This window comes from Grampus griseus (assembly GCF_964374135.1).
Source record: "Grampus griseus genome assembly, chromosome: 15".
Lineage (NCBI taxonomy): Eukaryota > Metazoa > Chordata > Mammalia > Artiodactyla > Delphinidae > Grampus > Grampus griseus.
Window position 1 is genome coordinate 61,699,518 of NC_139009.1, and position 11,823 is coordinate 61,711,340.

The 11,823-nt window shown below is 57.4% G+C and overlaps 1 protein-coding gene across 1 annotated transcript; it reads right to left on the reverse strand.

The window, feature by feature from the left end:
• Nucleotides 1-321: 321 nt before the first annotated feature.
• On the reverse strand, nt 322-9,700 carry FBXO41 (F-box protein 41; the record flags this gene model as incomplete). The annotated part of the gene is made up of 12 exons (XM_082672451.1): nt 322-395; nt 527-642; nt 2,093-2,251; nt 2,411-2,529; nt 3,940-4,035; nt 4,201-4,353; nt 4,474-4,589; nt 4,822-5,063; nt 5,844-6,202; nt 6,470-6,543; nt 7,048-7,273; nt 8,799-9,700. 12 exons carry the CDS (start codon nt 9,698-9,700, stop codon nt 333-335), a joined length of 2,625 nt encoding a protein of 874 aa, XP_082528577.1. The 3' UTR covers nt 322-332.
• Between the last annotated feature and the right edge of the window lie 2,123 nt (nt 9,701-11,823).

Consider the following 11,823-nt stretch of genomic DNA (forward strand, 5'->3'; position numbering starts at 1 on the left):
GCCACTGGTGGTTATTGCAGATCTTCAGGGCGACGACACCAAGTGCTGGTGGGACTCAGCTCTTCGCTGACTGGGCCCAGAAAGCTGCTTCAGCTGGGGTTGGGGTGGGAGTCGGGGGACAGCTGTCCAAGCCCCTGCCCTGGAGAGGCAGTGCTCAGGGTCAGGCCTCTTGCTCCACTGTCCCAGCAGGACAGGAGACTGACAACCCCTCCCCGGAAGCCAGGGATAACACTAGGCCTCCAAAGGTCTAGTACAAATCAGGGTCCCTCTGGAGGTCCAAAGAGGGTGCCCTGGTGTGGGGCTGGCAGGGGCCCTGCCGCCCCCCACCCGGGTTAGCAGCCGCCTTCCACCTTGATGTGCAGGATCTTAGAGAAGCCGGGCCTCCGCCGTAGGGCCTGCGGACCAAACCTGCGTTAGTTCCCCTCAGGGCAGACAGGTGGAGCCCTCCCTTCAAACACCCAGGTCACCAACCCCAACCTAGGGATGCCACTGGGGGTCTTGGGCAGCCTCAGAGACAGCTGCTCACCTGGAGTTTTGTCACCATGTCCTCAAACAGCTTCTGGGCCTCAGGGCTGCTGGGCTCTTTGAAATAATCGGCAATCCCAATCTGGACCACAATGGACTTGAGGTTCCGGCAGATGCCTGGGAAAAGGTAAGATGGGGGCCCATGCCTGATCTGTTTACTAATTAACAGAATCAGAACCCTCTGAGAGACAATCGTGTGCCAAGCACTGGGAGCAGATCCATGCTGCCCCGGACTCAACTGGGCAAGGGGAGAAGGTGGAGGGTGAGGTCAAAGAGCAGAGGCTGTGGTGGACTCTGGGAGGACGAGTGGACAACAGCCAGTTGTGCAGGGGCTCTAGCAACTTCCCTGGCAGAGGAGACCGCTATGCTATGGTCTGGGCATGTGGAAATGAATTACAAGGACGGAGTGGCTGAGGTTAGGCTGACGGATCTCAGCTGGAGCACTGGAAGGGGGGAGGCAGGGAACAAATAAGCGGGGAGCAGAGGGCTTAAGGGACTAGATGTTGCCATGAAGTCAGGGGAGGAGAAGCAAGAAGGCCAGGAGGCTGAGAGGATTCTAAAGGTTATGATTTTGGAGGCCAAGCAGTTAGTTCTGGTGGTTAGTCCAGGGCGGGGCCCTGAGGCTGAATTGGGGGAAGAAGAGGATCCTGGAGATGATAAGAAGGTCGAGGAACCTTCAGTGCTCAGGACGTGAGGTCCTGCCAGGGGCCAAATGGTCCCGGATGATGGTCTACCCTTGGGCGTGTGCAGCCCCAGCTGGGTACCTGTGTCCTTAATGAAGGTGGAGGAATGACTGGGAGGGGAGTGGGGGCTGGAGGGAGGCAGGGGCCAGCGGAGGTGTGTGTGTGAGAACTGTTCTAGGGGGCTCACACATTATCTCATTAATCCTCCCACTCATTCGGTTTAGAAGTCAGCTTAAAAGATGGGGATACAGGGCTTCCCTGGTGGGGCAGTGGTTGAGAGGCCGCCTGCCGAAGCAGGGGACACGGGTTCGTGCCCTGGTCCAGGAGGATCCCACATGCTGCGGAGTGGCTGGGCCCGTGAGTCATGGCCGCAGAGCCTGCGCGTCCGGAGCCTGTGCTCCGCAACGAGAGAGGCCACAACAGTGAGAGGCCCGCGTACCGCAAAAAAAAAAAAAAAAAAGATGCGGATACAGAACCCAAGAGAAGTACAGTAATTTGCCCAAAGTCACACAGCTAATAATCAGAGCCAGAACTGAGACCTAGGTCAGCCAGTTCCAGAACCCATCTGTTCTGCCTTTGCCCTTGGCTGGAGGCTCGTGTGGGGGTAGATGGTAGATGGTGCTGAACAGCTCATGCCTCCAACGTGGACAGAGCACAGGGCAATACATATCACTGAACCATTTGGGTCAGATGCTGGCAGGCCTTAAATGCCACACTGGCCTCAGAAGGCACTGGTGGCAAAGCCAGGACTAGAACCCTGGTCAATCTGACCCCAGTGCTGGTGTTTGCTGACTAGGAGCGAGAGGGAGTCGGTTATGCTACTTGCTGACAAGACATGGTAAGAGGCAACACTGGGACCCCACCCCACGCTACCCATCACTCACTGTTGAAATGCAGCAGGGCCTTGGGGGTGACAGGGGTGGCTGTGAGCACCAACATCTCCAGTCCCTTCAGGCCTTCCCGGCAGACCTCAGCCGCCACCTCTTGGGTGATCTCCGACACGTGGTCCAGCTCCAGGACCTGCAGTCGCATGCAGTTTCTCGCTAGGAAGAGGGAAGAAGAGGCAAGGTCCTGCTGACAAACAACCCCAGGTCACCTCCTGCCACCACCCAGGCTGCAGCCCCGAGTCCCTCTGGGATTTCAGTGTTGCATCCACACCTGCTTCCCATCACCCCCTACCCCAGTCCCAAGGAAAGACTCACCGAGTGATGCCAGGCCCTGCACCCCACAGCCAGCACCCCCGACCCCCAGGGCCCGGAGGTGGGGCCAACAGCGACCGATCATCTGTAGGCAGCGGTTACTGAAGCGCGTGGGCTGCTGGCTGGAGAACAGGGTGGAGGGAGGGCTGTCAGGGAAGCCCCTGGCTGCATGATACCCTGAGCCTGCTCCTCTGTCAGGACCCGCCCCTCAAAGGCGAGGCCCCACCAACCACCCAGCTGTTCAAGTCAGAAACCTGGGATCTTCCCTGACTCCTCCCCCTCACCTCCTGGTAAGACCTGCAGATTCCGATTCCTGAATAACTCTTCAACCCACAGTTCAGACCACCATCCATATTCATCTGAGTTTACAACTAGTCTCCCTGTCAGTTCATCCAGCGGCTGCTGACAGCCAGCCACTCACTCCCATATCCTTTCACTCAGTCATTCAACAGAAGCTTCGCAAGTGCCTGTCATGACCAAGAACAATTGAGCTGGGCCCTGGGGACACAGTGGTGACACAGAGACATGGTCCCTGCCTCCAAGAGGTGGGCAGTGGGGGGGATGACATAGAACATTCCTAGTCTGACGTCATCCCGTTTTTTAAGATCTAAAATCCCCCAGTGGCTTCCCAGTGCTTTCTAGACAAAATGCAAACATCTAAAACCCCTTAGGCAAGGCCTTCTGACCTTGGCCCAAACCTTCCTTTCCACACTCATTGCTCGCTGGGCCCTGCCCACCACTCACACCACACTTGCTCCTTCCCTGAACACTTCATCACTTAACAATCGCCCACCATCTGCCACGTGCTCAGTACCAGGGATACAGAAATGGACATTCACAGCCTCTGCCCTTAGAAACATGAGTCTGGTGTAGACTGAAATATAGAGAAATTATTGTAAAATGGACTACAGCAGGGGCCATTCCTCTCAGAGGAATGGAGACAGGGGAGCAGTGACAAATTCTACCAGGGTGTTAGTGACAGGACACTGGGGGAACCCGGAAGGAGGTGTCACGTGGAGAGAGGCTTGAAGGGCAGGCACAGGGAGTGAAAAAGCCTGGCATGTTTGAGGAATTCCAAGTAAAGCGATGAATGATCTCACACCCTGGATTCTCAGAAAACCAGCTCTTTTGTACATTATACGATGACCTCCCTGAACTGCCTTTCATGTGCCAAACAAACCTGGCTATTGCCGGCTAGTGTGGGAAATAGCCCACTGTGGGCTCTGTAGCCTTTATGCACACATCTCATTTGAGCCAGCTATAGTCCTAATAAGATCGACAGATCTAATACCACCTTCATTTTACAGTTGAGAAACTAAGGCACGACTGGGTAGCCCAAAGTCACACTGCTAGCCTGCCAGGACATGATCCCATGTCTGATTCTGAAGCCCTGCTCCTGTCGCCTAAAGACACAGACTGATGAATGTGAATCTGTCACCCCAAACTGCATATGGAATGGGCCCAGATCTGCTCAGCCCTCAGCCCCACACCCAGCCCCAACCCTGCCCTTCCCCGCCCATGCCTGGGCTCACCAGGGGTGAAGTGGCGCCACCTGGAGGGAGACAATCTCTCTGCAGCCAGCGCCCAGGGCCCAAATGACCTCATGGCCCACCGGGTCCGTGGCGCTTCTGTTGAAAAGATAAAGCTGGGGCCACCAACTCTGAGGGCCTCTGCTCCTTTCCCTTGGGCCACAGAGTTCTTGGGTCCCTTTGCCCAAGAGCCCTGGGGGAAGGGTATGCAGAGTCCAGGGATCCCTGGGGCCCGAGGCCTTGCTTCTTGCAGTGCGGACCCACCTGTAGGTGACAGCCTGCAGGGCGCGGCAGTAGCAGCTGGCCAGCCAGAGCGAACGGTCGGTGAGGACGTTGGGACAGTGGGAGATGCGCAGGATCAGCAGATTCCCCCCAGCTGCCTTCAGCAGAGATTCTAGCCCTGCTTCCAGACAGCCCCTGGGGATAGCCAAGAGGTCAGGGCACTGTGTGTGGCCAGCTCCTCCTCTGGGAAGCATCCCAACATCACTCTGGGTCTGCAGCCCAGAAGCAGCCCCCACCCACCCACCGTGGCCTCACCGGGTACTCCGGGCATACTCCTCTTTGCTCTCCTTCTTGCCCCGCTGCCGGGGCTTCAGGTTCTGCAGTGTCAGCGAGTGCGCCTGGGTGCACCACTGAGCCAGCATTGCCAAGAACTGCAGGGAGAGAGGGGTTACCTGGGGATGAGGGGATCTGAGTTTGGTTGGCTGGAGGTGGACCAGCCCCAGGATAGGAGGCCTCACAAGAGCATTTCGGGGAGTCAGGTTGGAGCCGGGGTGCTGAAAAGGTTGCAAGGACCAGACCTTGCGGGGCCAGACTCTGCCAGGAAAAAGGTGGGTTCACAGCAAGGGTGACTGGGAGGGCAGGGCGGCAGGCAGGGACAGGCACCTTGGAACAGACGCGGGCATTCTCAAGCAGCACCCGTGTCCAGACGGCAGGGTGGCGGGCCACGAAGCGCCAGTCCCGGCAGACCTCGGCGGCATGTAGCAGTGTGCGCGTGTCCAGGTAGGTGAAGATGCAGAACAGGGCGGCTCGCATCTTGAGGATCTCCGGGCTGATGACCTCATTGGAGCGTGAGGGGCTGCCCCTCTCAGCTCGCCGACCCCGCCCACTGCCTCCCTCAGGGCGGGCTGCACAATATCACGGGGTCAAAGGTCAGTGTGGGGTATGGGTGGGGAGCTGGGGTAGGGTAGGAGCTGCAGGAGGAATGGGCATGACAGAACCATCCCAGGGGACCAGCAACTTGGGAGGAGGGACAAAGGGCCTCTGCTTCCCCCTCCTCTGCATCACCCTCATTATTAATTTTGCAAATTAGAAAAAGGTGGCCCTTCCTCAAGGGAACTTTCTTTTTAAGGTCGTATATCATCACATAGTCCAAAGTCATCCCCCAGATGAGGTGACTGAGTCAAGGTTGGAGAAGGAAGGGGCTTGGACAGAAACCCTGCATCTGTGAACAGAATGCCGGCGAGAGGTTGCCCAGAGCAGTCACCAAGGCACAGCCATGCACCCTGACCTGAACTCTCCAGCCTCTTGACCCTGACCCACTCACATATGCACATGGCTTTGTGTGGATACAGGAGAGGGTTCGCCCTGCTGTCCCCAGGCTTCAGTTTGAACACTCAACTCCTCTCCTGTGAATGTCATGTGAAGGGACCCCCTTAGCTGTGGCATCCTTGTGCAATACCCAACCTGAGTGCCCCTGTGCTACATCACCGCCCTGTCCCAGCAGCTCCTGCTCCAAACTTGCTGGGCCCTGTGCGGGAGCGAGTTTGTCATTCTCATTGTGGGAAGTCTGGGGCAAGGCGAAAGGCGGTGCAGAAGCCCAGGAGATTTACTGCCTCAGCCCCATGTCCCGAGAGCGCCCAGCACCATGGAAAGACTGGCCTCTCAGTCCCCCTCCTGAGACTCACCAGAGAGCCGGCAGCTGCTCAACGGCCCAGCCATAGCAGGCCCAGGGCGGGGGGCATCCGAGGGGCCCTCAGCCTCTGACTCGGTGGTTCGGGAGCCCACATCCGAGACGTCACCTTCCTCCCCCTCCGTGCTGTGTTGGCGAGGTCTGCGCTGCCAGTTCTGGATGGCCTGGCGCCGCAGGCCTGAGCTGCGAGGGGGCTGGGCCCGTTCCAAGCCGCCGTTGGCAGCCTGGACCCGTGTGCCCAAGCCCCCGGGGCCACTGTCCTCAGGGGCCCCCTCTTCTGGCCGGGGCAGCTCCAGACTGTCACTGTCATAGCAGCCTGAGCTCTGGGATGCAGCTGGGATGCGACTGCAGGCCCTGGGGTAGGGTGGACCAGGTGGTGAGGAGCAAGGGGTCCTAGGCCTGCCTGAACTCCCCATGCCACCCCACCACTGGCCAAGGGCAACCCACCCACCTTACTTTCCAAGAGTCCCCTCTGAGTGTGGAAAGCCAGACAGAGGTGACCCGAGGAGGACGGGGGGAGAAGGGGAAGCCACGGCCCAGATGGGCCAGCCAGCCAGCGAGCCAGTGGATCTTTCCAGGGGGAGGGTGGGCTGTGTGGGGCGGGCCAGGCCCGCGGCTTACCCTGTGCTGGGAGAGGAGCCATGCCGTGACACTGCATACGTGCTAGGCATGGCCAGGCCCGCGTGGTGTTCTCGCTGTGGGCCCCCAGAGTGGGAGGGAAGGGCAGGGGGCAGAGGAGGCCAGAGGATGAGAAGGAACAGGAGAAACAGGGTACAAGATGGAGAGAAGGGGGGGTGGAGAAGAGAGAAGGAGAACAGTTGGGAAAGATGGACAAGTAGACAGATAGACAGCCCAGAGAGGCAGGCTCCCCAGCCCCCTCCCCACACCCACCAAGCACCCCAGACCCCGGCTTGTGGCTCCTGGGCTCTCATTTGCAGGGATGGGCAGAGGCAAACCCCTGCCTGAGGACTGGGGTTGCTGGATGGTATCTCACTACAGCCTCAGGGCTGGCACGTCTGCTGTCAGAGGGTCTCCCCTATTCCTGGACCCCAACTTCAGGCCTGGAATCTGCTTATGGGGAAGAGCCAAAGAAGGAAGCACGGAGCATCATGGGGCGGGGGGTTGTCAGGCCATGTGTGAGGCATGGCTGTAGGGGGTCAGGTGTGCAGGTGGAGGAGGGAAGGCAGGTGGGCACTCACCGTCCTGCCTGGACCCCGGGTACTGGGCCCAGCACCACTTCCCCCACCTCCGCGGCCCAGGCTGGCACTGGGAGTACTGCCACAGCTGCTGCTGATGACCTGCAGCTGCCGCTCAGCGCGGTCGGCCCGCTCGAGGAGCTCCTCGATGAACTGCTGCAGCCGCAGCTTGGCGCTGGCCTCCCGCGCCGCTGTCTCCTTCAGGAACTGGTCAATCTGCACCACCTCCCTGGGCCCGGAGCAGTCTCTTTACCCCAGTGCCTTGGCCTGGCTGCCCACCCACCCTCCAGAGGAGACCCTGAGCGGTAGGGAGAGACAGGGGCACAGCTGGCCGCAGGGTCCGCTCGCGGTCACGTGGGTACACACAGAACACACCCAGGAACACTGCCCCACACAACACCACGGCACACACAAAAATGCAAGCGCATGTTCCGAGTCATACACGCACACCCCACCAACCCAGGCCCAAACACACAACCAGACACCGCTGCTCCCCACAGAAAGACTCACAGGCGTGCTCAGTCACACACAGTCACCTCCCCTCTCCAGAAACGCTCACGGGCACACGCTTACAGTCCACATAGCCCAGCAGACAGCCCCCCACGCTCATGTACATGTACTCGTATCCCATTCATTCACAGGCACACAGTCTGAGGCACAGTCCTACGAACACATTCAAACACACACACTTTCAGAAACGTTCTCAGATTCAGAAAAGCACACTTATAGTTGCACCAACCTCCAGGAGTTGCACGGACACACAGTACACTTAACAGTCATGTGAGTATTTACTCTCGAGTGCATTCACAGTTGTTCATGCATCCATTCACCATTTACAGGCACCTTCTAGGTGCCAGGCACCATTCTAGGTGTTGGGGTGTCCCATCAGTAAACAAAGCAGAGAAAAATTGCTGCCCCCCATGGAGCTTATATCACAATGGGGACAAATAAATAACATCTGTGTTCTTCATAATTCTACACTGAAAGACCAGAGGAATGAGGAGAAGCCAGCAAAGAAGACTGAAAAGAAGCCAATAGAAAGACAGACGGTAATTCCAAAGAGAGTGTCTTAGAAGCCAAGTTAAAGAGGCGTTTCGAGGATCAGCTGTGTCAAATGCTGCCAATGGGGCAAGTAAGATGATGACTTGGCCTCCGTAACATGAAGGTCATTTACGACATGGAGGATAGTGATGGAGGTGGACAACTGATCAGAGTGGGTTCAAGAGAGAAAATGGGGAAAGAAATTGAAGATGAGGAGTAGAAACAATATTTTCAAGGAGTTTTTCTGTAAGGAGGAGAGAAGGGGTGGTAGCTTAAGGGGGAGATAGGGTTAGGCAGAGTGGAGAAAGGACCGTATGTCTGTATGTTTTCAGTAATGATACAGTAGATAGGGAAAACCTGACGGGGGCAAAGGGAGAAGGGAGAATTGAGCCATGTCTTTGAGTAGGCAAAAGGGAAAACGATCTGGTGTCACAATCAGGAACTGGCCTTGGTAGGAGGTCAGATAAGGAAGAGAAACCGTCTTTACACACGCGGTCACACTGCCATGGACTCAGAGTCCTAAACACACACCTTCATGACACTCTTGGCCACACGCGCACCACCATTACATGCTAGTGGCCACAGATCCCATATAATTTGGGCACATACATAGCCACACTCACGGTGGTGGCGGCGGCACAGTGACACGCGTGGTCACCTACTCAGGAACATTCGCGGACACACCCACCCACAAGGCCCTTCGGGCCACTCACTGCTGCTTGCGGCTCAGCTCCTGTTCCTTGTGCACCAGGTCCTGCTTGAGCGAGGCCAGCAGCTCCACACTCACGTCCACCTGGCGCGAGAGCTCGGAAGCGCGCTCCTCCAGCTCCTCCTTCTCGCGCCCCAGCCGCGCGCTCTCCTGCCGCGCAGTCTCCAGCTCCGCCGCCTTGCGCTCCAGCTCGGCCTGAAGCCGGCCCACCTGGCCCGCGATTTTCTGCTCCACCTCCTCGCTCAGCCGCTCCAGCCGTCGGTCCACCTCCAGCTTCTCCAGCGCGCGGATCTTAAGGCGAGCCAGGCCCTCTTCGTAAGCCACATCGGCAGGCGAGGGAGACGCGGGCGAGGCAGAGGCGGGCCCGGGGCCAGGCCCGGGCGGCGGCGTCGAGCACGCCGAGGAGGCCACGGACTTGCGGGCGAATAGCTCCCCTAGAGGGATCTCGATCTCGCGGAGCGCGTAGCGCGCGGCGGCGGCGGCGGGCACGAGGCCCGGCTCAGCCAGCTCCTCGCAGGGCAGGCTGGCGGGCACCAGGTCGCCAGGGAAGTGGGCGAGGGGTGCGTGGTGGTGATGGTGGTGCAGCAGGTGTGGCGTCGCGGGGGACGGCCCGGCCGCCTGCTCCTTGCCCTGGAAGGACGTGCTCTCGAAGACCTCGCGCCGGGCGCCTGGCACGGCCAGCAGGGCGGCAGGCTCAGGCGCCAGAGGGAAGCCGGAGGCGGCGGCGGCGGCGGCGGCAGCCGCGGCCGCCGCGGCGCCGTCGCAAATGCTGTTGGTCTTGGAGAGGATGTAGAGCGTCTCGTACGTGTGGCTGTACTCCAGGTGCGCGCGCAGCGACGACAGGCTCCGGAAGCGCTTGTGCTCCCCGCAGCGGGGGCAGCGGTAGGGCAGGTCCAGCGAGGCCATGGTCCCGCCGTACCCGCGACTCCCGGGCTCCACCGCGGCCGCCCTGAGGGTCAGCCGGGCGCGCTCATGGGGGGCTGCGGGCGAGCCCCCCTGAGGGGTCAGGCAGACTCAGGGCGCTGGCGGCCAGGGGCAAGGAGGCTAGAAGAGAGGGAGCAAGCCTTAGGAGGTTGGTATCCCTCCCCACCTCCAACCCGTATCCTCCACCCATGACAAAATTGACTTCCCCAGAAAACACGTGCCCAGAAGAGAGAGGCGAGGGGAGACCAATGGCCAGACCTCCCAGAAGGGACTGGCCTGCTCCAGTACCTGTGTGAGGGCTGTGCATGTATGAGAGTGAGAAAGAATGAGAATTCTCTAAGAAAGAAAGAAAAAAAAAGCATTAGTTTTATTTATAATAGTTACAACCTGGACATAACCGAAGTGCCCATCACCAGTAGAATGGATAAATTGTGTTATATTCATAATGGGATGTTACCCAGCAATAAGAAAAGGAACTACTGGTACATGCAGCAACATGGGTGTATCCATTTAATATTATGCTGCATGAAAGAAGCCAGACTAGGTTGCATACTGCTGGATTCCACACATATGGAGTTCAAGAACAGACTAAATTGATGATGACAGAAGTCAGAAGAGAGTTTACCCCTGGGGCCTATACAGACTGGGCAGGGGCAGGAGGGAACTTTATGTAATGCTGAAAATGCTCTCTATCTTGATATGAGTGGTGGTTATACAGGTGTATATGTAAGGTTATACAGTTTACACATATGTACACTTACGATTAGTGTACTATATGTACTAGCTTATTACATCTCAAAAAACATGCTTATTTCGTGTCTTGCAAACCACACTCATTAGGCCAGCTGGACTACTGGTACCATTCTTGGTACTTGGTACAAACATACTACTTGGTTGCAGTGACCAAGATGTCACCTCACCTGATGATACCTATGTATGTCACTGTTCCCGTTCCTGCTTCTGTCCCACTCCCTCCCATCCCTGCTCTGCCCTTTGCCTCAAGGGCCATGATACTTGTCTTCTCCAGGTTCCTTCTGGCACAAGTCACCACCCTTCCTGGCAACCCACTCCTGGTCACCCTGAATGCCTGCTGCCCATCCCCCCTCATCTCTGGCTTCCGGTCACCCTTCCCCTGCCTTGTGGGATCCCTACCCTATTCTTCACTGCCCTCCTCTTCCTCACTGCCTGCTACCAGGCTTCAACCACCTCCGCTATCACTGTGCTCTTCGAGTCACAGACCACCTGCTAATCAGACAATGTAGTTGTCATCAAGGGTCTTCACTTACTTCGTCCCTTGGATAATACTACTGACCACTCCATGTTCATAGGCTGCCATGAAGCTGCCCCGTTTGGGTTCTCTGACCTTTTCTTCTTGCTGTCTTCCTAATCTTCCTATCTCCTGATGGGAGGTCTGCCTTCAAGCCCCCTTTGCCTCTCTCTGGTTCACTCCCACAGTCTGGTTTACTCACATCTTTAAGCCTTGACTCTCAGCCCTACCTCTCCATCCTGACCTACTCTTGAGTTCCGTTTGCCTTCTGGCTTTCCACATGGATGTATGGGTGGATGCCTGTTCCCTTTGCCAGCCCAGCACCCAGTCATCCTCCTGGCAACAGCACCCTGCTTTGACCTTGGGGAACCATCCTTCCTTCCCCACTTTCTCAGTCCATGTGGTCTGGGTGGGGGTTGATGGTTCACCCTTGCTCCAGGGGTAAGAATGTGATATAGGCCTGGCCAATCAGAGTCCTGAGATGGGCACAGATCACCCAACTTGAGTCAATGAGTCATTTCTCCGGGACTTCTCTGGCATTACTGGGGAAAGCATCCTCTTTGGGCTCAGGTTTCAAAGCTGATGGGGAGGGCCAGAGCTGTGAGGGCCATCTTTGCCTCCTTTGGGAATGAAGCCTGGGAATGAAGCCAACACAGACAGGTAGAAGTGAGATGGAGAGAGATTCCTCACACTGTTTGAGATCCTGGTCTGTTCAATTGTGTGAGCCAATCAATTCCTTTTGCTTTAGCCAGTTGGAGTTGGGTCTGTGTTATCTGCACCAGAAAAAATTGCAAACTCAGAAATTAGAATCAGAAGTCAAATTTTTTGGGAAAAAATT